The following is a 15,106-nucleotide window of genomic DNA, read 5'->3' on the forward strand; positions in this document are numbered from 1 at the left end:
CCATTTTTATAGCCTCAAAATATTTTACGTACACTTATATTTCTGTAATTCAATTAGCAGTTTAGTTAGGCAGCATGTATTGTTGCTAGATACAGGCACATTTCTAGACAGTACGTTACTAACAGAGTTAACTAGGGACACATTTAGAAGTGTAAAGACTTGCGCTCGGCCAAATGCTGCCGACTTCTGTTTTACCACAGGGCTGTTTAATGCTTCATTCTCATTGGTTGAGAAACGGGTGTGCAGTATTTTTCAGTCAATGCACACCTATGAAGTAGTTTCCGGTTTGTTGGCTGCATTACAGTTAATACGTCAAGTTTAACTTATTTAATTTCAACAAATAAAGGATAAATATATATGTGGTAGATAAATAAAAAAATGGAAAATAATAAATAATAAAATACTGTAAACACTTCAGTTTTGCTTGTGTTTCTTTCCTGATAAAACTAGAAAAAAATATAAAGATAAAATAATTCAGAAATATTGGTAACACTTTACAATAAGGTTGTATTAGTAAACATTAGTAAATGCATGAAGTAACAATGAACAATATAGGTTTTCATTATCTATTCTTGTTCATGTTAAAGTCAATACAGTTATTTATGATAGTTCATGGTGTGGTAACGGTTTAAACCATTTTAATAATATATAAGTAAATGCTAAAATTACCATGAACTAACATTATAAAAGCTCTAGAAGTATTGTTTGTTGACAACTTGACATGTTAGCTAATGCATTAACTAATTATTAACAAATACAGCATTGGGCTATTGTAAAGTGGTACCAAAATATTGCCAACTTCTTGTGAAATATTGTTCACATTTTCCCCAGTACTGCAAATACAAGTACAAACACTTTACATTAAAAGCAACATGCATGGGTCTCTCTTTCTCTATCTTCCTCCATTTCTCTTCCTTCCACTCTCTCTCTCTCTCTCTCTCTCTCTCTCTCTCTCTCTCTCTCTCTCTGTCTTTTGCATTTTTCTATTAAATTTAATTTTACACAGCACATTATTACAAATAAAAACATTTTATCTTCATTTAAAGGGGACATACTATGAAAATATGACTGTTTTCATGTTTAAGTTTCATGTATAATTGGGTCCCAAGTGCTTCTATCAACCTAGCAAATGTGAAAAAGATCAACCCAGTAAATTAGTTTTGGTAAACCATTCTCTGCAAGCATGTGAAAAAAAGGTCATTGAATTGAAATTTGGCTCCCCCTGTGATGTCAGAAGGGGATAACACCACCCTTTAATCTGCATTATCCAACCACGGCACGGCCATTTAGTGCAGAGATCAGCTCATTTGCATGTTAAATGACACACCCAAAACAGCACATTTTTGCTCACACCTACAAAGTGTCAATTTTTCAGATGTTATAATAAATTATCTATGGGATATCTTGAGTTAAACAGGTATTCTGGGGACACTCAAAGATTTATTTGATATCTTAAATAAAAAGTCTCGTGAAACATCCCCTTTAAACAGGCAAAAAGCTGAATAGGTATATATTTATGCCTGTGGTTTATTATGAGATTAAAACTAAAAATTTTTGGGTTATTTTCAATCCAGCGTTGGGTCAAAGGGAAGAAAACCAATGGTTGGGTTAAATTAATCCAGAAAATGTTTGACCCAAAAGCAAAGTATGAAGCAATGCAGAATAGGTAAATGGAATGGATTCAACTTTTTGACCCAACACTGGGCTGAATTTGGCTTTTTTTGAGTATACAAGCATCAAAGTTTAATTTCAGTCATTGTTTCACATTGATTTTAATCTTTGATATGATCTAACTTGAATATATCATTGTTATATTTTCACAAAGTGTTCTTTACATTATGTAGGACTTTTTGTAGCGGTTTTTCTTATTTGTCTGCAATCCACAAATGTGTGATCAGACCAATTCAAAATACACAGAGTTTTATTGCAACTTTAAAAGTTTATTCATGTGATGTTTTCTAAACATTGCTTCTGAACCGGGAGCATCAGATAAAATCATAGATTGAGAACAGAAGACTGCATGCGACCATCGTAGCCTCCAGCTCCCGGCCTTCATGACCAAGGGGAAGCTGGGTTCACTTAGTTCAACAGAAAGAAGAATGAACGAATATATAAGTAGGAGATAGGATTCAGCCTTTGGCACACTGAAAACAGATACTGAGGAAAGGTTTGAACTCGAAAACAAAACAAATGACAACAACAATGTAATTATTCATAATACAGGCATACAACCAGTGACTGAACGTAAAATGATAAAAGTCACGACTACAGCAGTTCGCTTTCTTTTCACAGGAAACCACTTATAGTACAATTGTTCTGAAAGACTTGAATTTCCTAGAAATTGCAATGAAAATGAGAAAGATTAGAGAGATAGAAAGATCAAGAGACAGAAAGAGGTATTCAATAGAAACAAAAACTCTATGCAGAGGTAGAGTTCAGTCCAGACGGGCGAAAACACACCACACGTCTGTCTACTGCCTTCCATCACTAGGACTTTACAACACTTTCTTAAGACCCCACAATGGGCTTGACCCTCACATGCTCACATTAAATAAATAGAATGATACAATCTTCATGTGTGTTTTTTCAAAATGATTTCTCGTTCTGTTTTTATGCCTTCATTGCTTATTTTAAACAGTCTTGCAATGTGCAAATGGAGTTTAATAGGCCATTTCCAATAACCAGACACTGAGAGTAACTTTGGTAAAAATTCCTCCATATCTAAAATAAAGCAACACTGTTTATATATTTACGCATTGTCCAGTATCATGTTTGTTGCGCTATACGGTAAGCTGTGAGATTTGCTCAGGGGGAAATTCTCGAAGAATCTGTCAAAAACATGCCTCGGTCATATTTCATCCCAAAATAAAAAAGTTGACAAATATGACAAAGCCAATTGTTTAGAAAGATTGCACTGATATTTTACGCATTTATCGATCATTAAAGGTGCAATGTGGGACTTTTAGTGGCATCTAGAGGTGAGGTTGTGAATTGCAAACAATGTCCTCAGCTCATCGCTCTTTTAAAAAACGAATATTGAAGCTACGGTAGCTGCCACAGGACAAACATGGCATTGACTTAGACAACGTAGTGACAAAATTAGATCTATCGAACAGTTTGTACATTTAGTGATATTGTAGAAACATGGTGGCGACTTTCATGTAAGGAGACCTGCAATTTATGTAGATAAAAACAGCTTATTCTAAGGTAATAAAAACAATATTATTCAATATGTAAGGTCTTTAACCACTGATAATATAGTTGTGTATATTGTATTGCATTTCTGTCAAGAGATCCTTCTAAAAGTTACACATTGCACCTTTAAAGTTTTGTGGTGATTTTATAACAACTAAATTAATAAATACAAAAATTACTGTATTATGGTGATGACAATTATTATAATAAAAAATAAAATAATAAAAAACCTAATGTTACATTACAGACAAGAGAATATGGTAACACTTTACAATAAGGTTAATGCATTAGCTAACATAAACTAACAATGAAGAACAACATTAATTAATCTTAATTCATGTTAATTTCGCTTTTTACTAATACATTTATAAAATCAAGCATTGTAACTGTAACATTAAATCATGCACCATGAACTAACATGAATAAACACATTGACATGAACTAACAATAACAAAAATTGCTAAATGACATGCTGAAAAACTATCATGTTCATTGTTTGTTATTGTAAAGTGTTACAGAGATTATTGTATGCTTGATTGTTATAAAACCAATTAAAATGTTAATAGTCCCAAAATATATTGGGGTGGTTTCATAAGGATTATCCTAAGCCAGGACTAGGCCTTAGAGCCGATTCACCCCGGATGCGTGGCGTGAGCGTCTCAGCTGCGTGGCGGGTCCGTTTTTATTTAGGCTCCCATGTTAGCAGGTTTGACCGTGCACACCGCCTACATGACACGCACACCTGCTCGAGCCGCGCTGAAAACGCGTGCATGCTAGGAATAGGACCGACGCGCTGCGTCAAAAAAGCTTCTGGTAAGCAAGGGCATAGAAAACGCCACGCAGCTGCCAATGCCAAAGACACGCAACAGACACGCCACGCAGCCGGTGTGAATCGGCCCTTAGTTCAATTAGGAAATATAACTAGCACTATAACTAACAAACATGCCTTACTAAAAACATTACTTAAGATATATCACTGCAAGAAATTTTCAGTTTTGGGCAGCTCTTACATTTATTTTAGTCTAGGACTAGTCTAATCCCTGTCCGGGAACCCGTCCCATTTTATGTTAAAATGGATTTTGGGAGGAATGTATGACCTTTGCATGTCCAAGCTGACATCACTTTATATCATTTAGGCTATACTGGATATTGTACAAAAATAATAAAATACAGAAACAAATTGAAAATGCACAAACATACTGCCTGACAATAATGGATGTTTTGATATCAATTGCTCTCCATTGCTTCTAAAACTTCAAAAGAAAAAGAAAGAAAATCTATTGCAGTTACATTCATGTCAGCACAACCTTAACAAATTTTGCTTGTTGAAAAAAAAAACAAGGTTTCACCCAAACATAAATGTAACTAAATACAGACTATAAAATAAAATAAAAAACAGCTCACAATGACAGTGCTTAAAGACAAATGCCAATAATCCTAAAACTTTAACTTATTTCTAATAAAACAAAATTGAACATCACCTAAAATTCGTCTTTACCAACACGTATTTTCAGATTTGAATCTATCACTGTCCAAAATGTAGAAATTAACAGAAGTAAACACTGGTCACTTATAAATATCTCAAGATCATAATTAAATTTCTTTAGGCGTGTTTGTATGTACAATATACAAAAAAATATTTTTGGAAGTTCTAATTCTATATTCTCAACGTACTTAATGGAAATCTCAGTCTCACAAAGCAGAATAATCACGTGATACAACAAATTTTCAAGACAAAATTATTAGCCCCCATGGTAAATATGAGCAAAGAAAGCTGAGAAAATAAATCTGTGTTACTCATTTTGAGCTTTTATTTAAAAAAATTCACACAAATCCAATGTTTCATTGATGAAAAATATTTGAAAATGTGGGAGGGGGGGTCACATCATAAAAATGTTTTTCTCAAATAGCCGTTCATTTAATCAGGCCTTCATTTGCAAGGATAACATCTCAGAGTCTTGTATTATAATATCTGATAAGGTTGAAGAATTCATGTCAAGTGATCTTAGTTATTTCTCCAGAATTTCTGCAGACACTTCATATGTTGCTGCTCTCTCCTCTTCAGTCATTTTCTGTATGGTTCAGGTCAGGGAACTGGGATGGCTAAGAAATATATTTTTGCTCTGTCACCCATTTTATTGTTGATTTTGAACCAATGTCTTGATGAAAGATTTAACCATAGCACTTAAACATGGAAAAAGTCAGATTTTCGTGATATGCCCCCCTCCCCATTATAAGATTTCTAGCAGAGCAAGTCAGGTTTTGACTTTTCTATCTGTTGGTATTTGATATAATCCACGAAGCCATGTATCTGAATAAGGACCTCTGGGATTCAAGTAGGTTCACAACAATAAAGATTTAGATGTATTTTTAACTGTAAACCTGAGGCACTTTTACATCCCCATGTTTCCCTCAAAGCCATCTTGTGTTCTTGCTGCCAAAAAAAACTCTTGTGTTTCATATGGCAGCCAAACCCAGTCATGTTTAAAGTTGAATATGCTGAATATGAGTTTGTTTTTGCATGAGAGCAGATGATTTGTTTCTTAAACTGTGTCCCAAACAACTTTTGGTGATGGAGGTGCTGTTTTACTTTATTTTATTTCACCCCAAGATTAAACTGATTTTTGAAGTTCTCCATCTTTGACCCTTGGAGAGTTCAGTATTTGTCCATTCACATTATTCTCCTTGTTAAGCATTAAGATGATATAGACACACGTCCTCTTTCAGGAAGATTTGCAACATCTCCAGTCGATTTAAACATCTTCATTATTGGCCTTTAACTATTTCCATTAAAAAAACATTATTTTTATTTTGTGTAGTTCAGCAATCTTTTGCTGCACATCAAGACTATACAGTAGGCTTTGGGTTTACCCATTGTGATAAATAAATAAGGGAATCTGGGCTTTGTGTCACTTAATATTTATCTTGCTGTGAAACTGAAGTTATGACTGGACAACATCATGTTTCTTGTCACCTTGTTGTTAATATCAGTTGGAATAGATATTTTACTCATAAAAATGTATTGGGGCCAATAATTGTGTCCAGTTTGTATTAAAGAAAAGCATTTATTTCATAGTGTAATTCCCACCCACAATTTCAATTGTTTTTCTTCAATGAAACATTAAAATTCTGTTTTTTAACTTAAAGTTCAAAATGAGAAACATTGTAGATTTATTTTCACAGCTTTCTTTGCTCATATTTACCAAGGAGGCTAATATTTATGCCCACAACTGTACATCAGGCGCCATAATGCAATACTTGCTGAAATGGGAAGAACTGATTTTAATATTTTTCAACTAAAAACAAACTTTTTTGATAAATTAAGTTTTTAGCTTTAAATTGAGTTTAAGGCCCTATTCCCGCGAGACACAGGCACTGCGGGTGAAGCGCATGGCAGTGGATATAGCAGGACACCCTAACAAATTTAATAGTTTGACACATAATCGACAAATAAAATGCTGCAGTCTGTCCAACTTATATTACTAATTTTACTAATGACACATTTATCACCAATTGTAATCAATTCAAAATGTTAACTTATTGTGTCATTTAAAATAAAATATATATTCTAGAGACCTTTCGAGTGTCAATCTTTTTTAACAGGTGAATAGTGAACAAAGCAGAGGTGGACAGTAGTGAAGTATTTTTTCTTGCTACTAAACTACATTTTTCAAGTATCTGTACTTTATGTTCATACTTTTTACTCCACTACATTTCATAAATACATGTTGTTGTTTTACATTTAATCTAGTAGTTAACTTTGACTTAGATAGTAAACTTTCGAATTGCTTTTACTTGAGTAGATTTTAATGCAATTAGATATTAAATGAAATTTAATGAAATGTAGTCGAAGAAAAAGCTTTAGAATGTATTGAACTAAAAGTTTTCCACTAAGAAAACCACTTTGATTAAGTATAGATACTTGTAGTTGAGTAGAGTAAAATACTTAAGTAACTGTCTACCTCTGGAACAGATCACAGTGCATATATTGCTTTGAGAATTTGGGATGAGAGTGAGACAGCATGCGTATATCTGTCATTTAATGAAGCAAGGGGTATCAATATATCAGTAACAACAATGAAAGGGTTAAACAACTTTATGGTCATCGAGAATGGAATGTCATTGTTGGCTTGGTTGGAAAACGATTCAGTATTATGAGCATATAATTTTTCATGGAAAAACTTTTCATATAATTTCTGCATTTTAATTTCTTTTTATTTTAATGGCATTAATAAGAATTTTTGGGAAAAAAATCGCTTTAAGAATTTCACATTGAGACCCCCCAGAGCACCTTTCACATTTCCTTCGTTAATACTCATCTACTCACCTTCCAACTTCCATTACTTTTATTTATGACATTAAACGTTTCAAACCATCATGATAAGGTACTAAAAAATAAAAAGGTAAAAAATGCATAAAATATAAATATAATCAGACTTGTGATGTACAGTATAAAGGAATGTCTGAATGAGGTTCAAATTGTACATGTTCCCATAAAATAGCATTGTTATAAGTCTAATTATAAAGGAATAACCTGTAATTTAGGATGTTTTTACTTTAGATTAAATTTTAATGACCTGTCAAAAAACAAAAAGTGTAACTAAAGTGGTAATGTTGAAGTTTTTATCTCACAAAATACTTTAAGGAATTATATCGAGTGAACATCTTGAAAAGCTGATTTTGGCCATTTCGTTTCATGGCTGTTAAGCTCCAGATGAAAACATTTCAAGCTTTTGGGGAGATGATGAAATACGTTGTGAAAACGCATATGACGCAGAGCTGTTGAAATGTTGTTCCTGACGGTGGGGTCGTTTTCATATTTATGTCCTCTGGATCTTCAACAGAAGCTTCATCCTCTCCCCTTGTCCTCTAAGCCACAGGTTTGAAAGTGATCTTTGTGTGGGTGTTTTTGTATATACAGCAGCCATACACCCAGCAAGGACACTCTTCAGAAGAAAAGCCTCTGGCTTAAGTGTCTTGCTGAGGTACTAAGCACATATGTGTCCTCTTAGAGAACGCTTCTTTCGACAGTCTCTTTCTCTCTGTCTATACTGAGAGTTCCAAAAGTCTACCATTATTAGGATATAATAGCTGGGGACCATCTGACCACTGTCAGGTTATCAGCACTCACCGAGCGCTTCTTTGCTGCTTTTCTCAAGTCTTTATATTTGTCATCACAATACCTGTAAATCGCCTGAAACATGAAAAGAAAACAGTTATTTAAAAAGAATACAGTCAACCCCAAGTTCCTGTCAATAGTTCATCCAAAAAGGTTCCCTAGGTTAATCTTTGAAAGTAATGTGGAAAAAACTGGCAAAAGTTTTTTTTCTATTCACCTCTAGTAAGGTGTAGGGCTGTCACTTTTTATTCGATATTCGAATATGCATTCGAACATGACGTGAAATATCCGTATTCGAACTATAAATAAACCATCCGGTTTTTTAAATGCCATGTGTAGCGCATTTTTTACAGTAACACCTCGTAATAGGAAGGAGGCTGAGAGTGAGACCGACGACTGCAACTGTGCGCAAGAGAGGAAATCAAATGGGACTAAAATGAACCTCATGTGCATGTCAAGATAGAATTATAGTTTGTATATAAAATTACATATTGTTTATAGTGTTAAATATTATAGCAGAATATAAAGCTTGTGTTAATACGTTCGCATTATGAAATTAGCATGTATGAAGACAATTTCATCATTTTTACAACGCAATGTAAAGCTTTATATTAAACAACAGCATTTGTCTTGTAAACGGATTTTAAATGATCATGTGCTGACTGTCGCGCGTCACATAGACGACAGAGTCAAGTGAGATCTGATTAACTCATCTATAAGTTTAATTTCATCTCAAGTATCAAAGGGTTTGTGCTCTCTATCATTGAAAACGGGCAAGCAAACAGCACGCGCAGGGTTAATGTACTTGTGATTGACTGCTCACAAACGCGGGGGATAGGCTTTGTATAAGTGTGCTTGTTGTCAATGACAGTTCTGGTCACAAACACGCTCAAGCGCGGGATATGTGTGATTGTCAATGATGGGCATTAAATCCGCGAAATTCTGCGGAGTTTTCTGCCGAAATCTGCGGGCGCGAATTCCGTTTGCGTCTGTCTATATACTCCTGCTGATATTTAAGTTGTCACGTTATTGTTTGTAACTGTTCTGAATCATTTTTTTTTATATATATAAGTTTGTTATTCATAAGTTGATAACCTGCTGTTTCAAACATTAAGTAAAAAGTAATCCAGACAACCCTGTGTATGACTGTCACTGTTAATAATTTTGTGATTGAATCTCCATTACGGTGGGTTTTTGATGCGCGTGGGGGGCGGTGCCTAGATATTCGAATATATTCGGATACATTGCATGATATTCGAAATCCGTTCGAATTAGATTTTTCTCAAAAGTGACAGCCCTAGTAAGGTGTCCCTCAGGGCTCTGTTTTAGGTCCGCTTTTAATCTATCATAATCTATTACTTAATCTATTAATATCATAAACTATGATATCTGTCAGGTGTTACTGACTACACGTAGAACTAGCTAGATCCATCTTGTACAGCTGAAAGTATTGTAAGGCAAGCCTTAACTTTTTGATGCAAGAATAATGACTAAACCACCTGGTATAAACCAGGCAGTGTCTGTGACTCTAATAATAAGTGTAAGAAAGCATCAATGTTGAGTCAAGAGACAACTTGTGTTTGTTATTTTGAGATGACAGCTGATTGTGAGTGGAAGTTCATAAAGAGGTACAGTGCTAGATGAACCATTGACCCTAAACAGGCTAGTGGGGCTATAAATTCCTTATAGATCTGGTTTTGTCAGGACTATAACTGGACGGAATCAATGCTAAATGTTGGCAAAAGACGCAGATGGGGATTTGTCAGAAATAATTACTTAGCGACCACTGAACTGACAGGCTTACAAAGCAGGCTACACAGTGAACTTACTGACATTTCTTGTAAACCCTAAAACCACAGGCCACTGGGACACAAACAAGATCTTAAATGACAGTTGTAGATAAATATTTTAAGCTATAAAACCCAAGTGAATCATTTGGAGAGGTATTAATGCCTCACCTCCAGTTTCTGGGCCTTGTCTCTGCTAAGAGGCTCCAAAGGAAAGTTAAGATTGTTAGCCTCAGAGAGCGAACGTAGGTCAAAGTAGTACTTGGCGTAGACACTGGATGGAACATTAATATTAAACTGCAGCAGCTCCAGAAACTGACGCTCCAGCTCGTTCCTGGTGGGAGAAAGCAAAGATAATTAGCTTTCCACATGTTTGTCAGTGGGTGGAAATATGAAAAAAATCTTGACAGTTTGCTATTCATGGAAATTCTGATTTAGCTTCTTTTAATGAGCTGAAGACTGAAAAATACAATTTATATAATAAACAGCAAAGTGTTTTGATTTCAAACTATGACCCTTATCAGAAAATGTCCTGTTTATCAAAGATGTTTTTCACACACCACCAGAATTCTCACCACTTAATGAATTTAGTTTTAAATAAATACATTGTCATCCTTTCTTACTAGTCACAAGGTTATTATAATTGTGTAGAAATTAAACATCTAAATAGAGACAGCAGTGCAGCCAATAAAACAAACAAACAAACAAACAAACACACACACTCTTCCACACTACTCAATCTGACTGTCTATCACTGGATCATACTGTCAAAATGCAGCCTTTAAAAAAAACTGTGTGTTCAGCTGGGGTTGAAAGGGCAGATGTGACAACATGCTGAAAAAGTGTCAGGTATCACCCTTTAAATATCTTCTGCCAGTTTTACAAGTCTGTGTACTTGCTTTTGGGGATATGGTATATGTCCTGCGTTTGTGTGATAAGTGTGAGTTTTTGCTTTTATACAACAGTTCAATGGGCAACAGATAGAGCACAGTTTAGAAAAACAAATAAGCTTTGCTAGTTCAAAAGATAGCCAAGCTTGTTTTAAATTAAGAAAATTCTTGTTTTTTTGTATCATTTAGGATCATTAACTTTTTTGAATTGACACATTTGTGACTCAAGGTAACAAAACCATTTTTTTTTAAATTGAGATTTATCCATCATATAAAAGGTGAATAATTAAGCTTTATATTGATGTATGGTTTGTTATTATAGATATTAGAAAATCTAAATATTGGGGAAAATCACCTTTAACGTTGTCCAAATGAACTGCATATATATATATATATATATATATATATATATATATATATATATATATATATATATTTTTTTATTGTAAAGTGTCATTGCTGAACTATCCTTATAATTTATATTTCATCTAATAAAATAATTTATTCATTTAATAATTTATATGTCGTGGTTGGATAGTGCATATTAAGGGGCGATATTATCCCCTTCTTACATCACAAGGGGAGCAAAATTTCAATGACCTAGTTTTTCACATGATTGCAGAGAATGGTTTATCAAAACTAAGTTGTTGGGTTGATCTTTTTCACATTTTCTAAGTTGATAAAAGCACTAGAGACGCAATTACAGCATTAAAACATGACATCTTCCCTTTATTGGAAAATGTGCTTTGGTTTTAGGGATAAATGTGACCCCACAGTGGATGTTTTTGTGAGATTCCCTCTGACTCCCTCTGTTGAGTCTTTGTTTCGGAACCTGGTGCATTTTTCTCCCTTGGTTCGGTTCGTTTAGGCAAATGTGAACATGGCAACAACGCTCGAATCCGCACAAAAACAATCGCTCCGAGACCGCCTGAAAGAGGTTGTCTCGGCCCGATTGCAAACTAACTCTGGAGTGGTTTGATATTAGTGTGAAAACAATCCGACCAAACAGACCAACGAACAGACTATCTTGCTTTATTAAGCATGAACATACATTATGGCTCAACAATTTCTTGTGAACATGTCAATGCCATTTATAACCAAATCGCACCTGTTCCTGTGTCTTCTTTGCAAAAGGTACGTGGTAAGAATATTGTCCCGCCGATTTTTATTCCTACTCACAATAATAAAGTAACATAACCGCAGTTACCAAAAAGCCACACAGTAATCTCAGAAAGCTGCTGGATGTCCGGATGCACTCTGACCAATTAAAGGAGAGTTTACTCGCACGCGACTTGTATTAACAAAGTCTGGTCCATTTGAAAATATTGCCTTGTGAATACGAACCGCATTAACCCCAGTTTTCAGAACAAAGCAATCGATCTACAGGTCTGAAAACACCCTTTGTGTCTACATGTTCTTGATTTTTCTAACACTGAAGGTCTTTGAAAACAAAACACAAATACTGAACACACAGACAGAGATACTCACATGTCTTCCACTGTGATGTCTTTGAGAATCTGGCAGTAGTCAACATTCCATACAGCCTGATCGTCCCACACTTTAGATGCCAACAAGATGGCACCCAAAACAATCCTCTTCCAGTTAGCAGGACAGATGTCAATCTCGGCGTATGTTAATAATCTCTCCAGATACACCTGGGTGAGAGAGAAGATTTTACAATGATTTAAAAAAGATTTAACACTACCATAGTTTCCACGCACAATCATTTGACAAGAAATGAAAGAAAAAGTAGACTTTGATAGAAGATCTGTCATTATATAGTCATCTGGAGCTGAGTTTCCATTAACTTTCAAATTGCGCTAATTGAAATAGCGAATTGAAAATGCACCGAATAGAAACACAGCAATTTCACTTAAACTTCCATTCAGTATATCGCAAAAAAGTTTTTACACTCAGGCGAAGTGTTTTTTTAGGCAATTCGAAAACTATATATCGTAAAATTGCAATTACAAGTCACCTGTAAGCGTAAAAGTCACATGGTCGTTTATTAAATATGGCACGGTATGTTTGGTTGGAGGACAAACAGAAGAGGTGCGGTCGACTTTAAAAGAACCATCAAGTGCATGACTTCAAAATACCATGACAGCGATTTGTAGGGATGGGCACGAGTAATTGATTGCTCGAGTACTCGAATGTGGCATCGACAATCGATCACGAAAACGATGACCGTGTGGTTTTTTTGTGGTTATGGCGGCATTTGGATATCTGTTTAGTGTTACAGGCGCATGTAGTATTAAAGACTATATAAGTGTTTGACGTCGTGTTGACGTAAGCTGAGTAGACCGGCGTATGACATCAGTACCATGCATGATTCAAAAGCTTCCAATACGCACTCATGCTGCAGCAACCCCGCTGATCCGCGCAACGCTGTGAAGCCTAATGCTGCGTTTACACCAGCCCCGGTAGAGGCGGCAAAAACGCACTATGCACGCGTAGTTGGACGCTTGAACATTTGAGTTCATTCGCACCTGAAAGTCGCGTGTGAAATTCTAGTCATTCGAGAAATTCACGTGGAAATTTGCGTCATGGGAGGGGCTTCTGCGACGAAAGGCGGGCGCTTTCCGCGCGAGTTGAGCAATGCCGCGGGAAACGTGCGAGTTGAAAAATCTGAAGTTCGACGGATTTCCGCGCCGCATTAACCAATCAGGACCTTGCTGTAGTAGTGACGTAATTACAGGAAGCGAGCGGAGTCTCAGCGGAGTTCCATTCACGCCGCGCTTACCACGTGTACCGCGCCGCAGGATAATAATCCATGTGTAATCGCATCTTTGAATTGACTTAACATGTAAATCACCCGCGCTTGCCGCCTCTACTGTGGCTGGTGAAACTGAGGCACTATGCGGATGTCATCTGCATGTCGGTCTGCCCAGCTTCGTATAAAGTCGAACTTGACGCCATTGGTTTTTGGAACGACTTATAGCAAGACAACAAAATGACATTTTAGTCACATAACATCGGTTAATGGAAACACCATCATTACACAATACTGTAGTTTTTTGTCGACATTTAGAAAAGAGCGCTAAAGTTTTGCGCAAATCTTTAATAGAAACGCAGCTTGAGACTCTGGGGTCTGTCTAAACTAACCAGCCATTCAGACATCCCACCAACTAATATGAAAATGTGTACTTTTGCATATCCATGATAAAAGGACCATGGAATTTTCCAGCTGATAGCATGTGTCCAATGTGTTTCTTTAAAGAAGTAAATATAAGGTGTACACTCTTATTTACGACACACAGGGGTCTGTAATAAAAATGATTAAGCCGCTTCAGCGAACCTAAAAAAATCTGCATTTTTGCTCAGAGATATTTCACAGTACCGTAGGGAAAAGGTTAAAACATCGACTTCATGATGGAAATATCACCCGGCTCCACTGACTCCTAAATCCATCAGATTATTTCCCTGAACTTTCAGGTGTGTCAAATTTATAATGTGAAGACAGGGAAAATATATTCTGATGAAAGTCATTCCTGAGGTGCTCATATTTTCTCAGTGTTTGTCTAAAGTTTCTCAGCGCTGAGATTGCATAAGCTTAAGTTTGACTCTATAAACTGTGAAGGCAAAAAATGAACCTGCTCATTATTTTTGTACTGGGCAAAATGTTATCAGTGAGTGGTGAAAAATCACTAGCAATAACAAGACAAATGATTTGCAATATTGTAGCTGTTTATGAGTTTAAGTTTATGAGTTTAATACCTCAGGTCAGGGATTGACACCAACCCCAAACACTAAACATGAGCGATATTAATAGTGTTGCTTCACCCAGCAAACACCATTAATAATGTAACCGTATGGTTGTAAAGAAACATTGCTTATTCTGTGGCTGAATTGCAAGCCTGTGATCTGTGGCGTCTTTAGCATTCGTAAATGCTGCTGATGGATGTAGGCGAACTAACACATCCTTATGAAATGAATGGATGTATGCCATGATAAAGAGCATGCAGTACAAAAACACATATTCAGGGAATGAGAATGCCAAATGATATCAGTTTCACACTACGAAAGAAATCCAATAAGAGGCCAGAGCCGCTTTATTTGTTTACACTAGTGGCGTGTATCACACAAATTACAAATTTAATTGGTTTCACTGCACA

The 15,106-nt window shown here is 35.7% G+C and overlaps 1 protein-coding gene across 4 annotated transcripts in view; it reads right to left on the minus strand.

The window, feature by feature from the left end:
- Positions 1-1,903: 1,903 nt before the first annotated feature.
- ccny (cyclin Y) overlaps positions 1,904-15,106 on the minus strand; it is an 80,590-nt gene continuing 67,387 nt past the window's right edge. For all 4 annotated transcript variants that reach the window (XM_065294718.2, XM_065294716.2, XM_065294717.2 and 1 more), the window contains 3 exons: positions 12,480-12,646; positions 10,273-10,435; positions 1,904-8,389 (listed from right to left, as the gene is read on the minus strand). In XM_065294718.2, the coding sequence (XP_065150790.1) occupies positions 8,273-8,389; positions 10,273-10,435; positions 12,480-12,646 (447 nt within the window). In that variant the 3' untranslated portion in view covers positions 1,904-8,272. The remainder of the gene's footprint in view (positions 8,390-10,272; positions 10,436-12,479; positions 12,647-15,106) is intronic.

This window comes from Paramisgurnus dabryanus, chromosome 22 (assembly GCF_030506205.2).
Source record: "Paramisgurnus dabryanus chromosome 22, PD_genome_1.1, whole genome shotgun sequence".
Taxonomy (NCBI): domain Eukaryota; kingdom Metazoa; phylum Chordata; class Actinopteri; order Cypriniformes; family Cobitidae; genus Paramisgurnus; species Paramisgurnus dabryanus.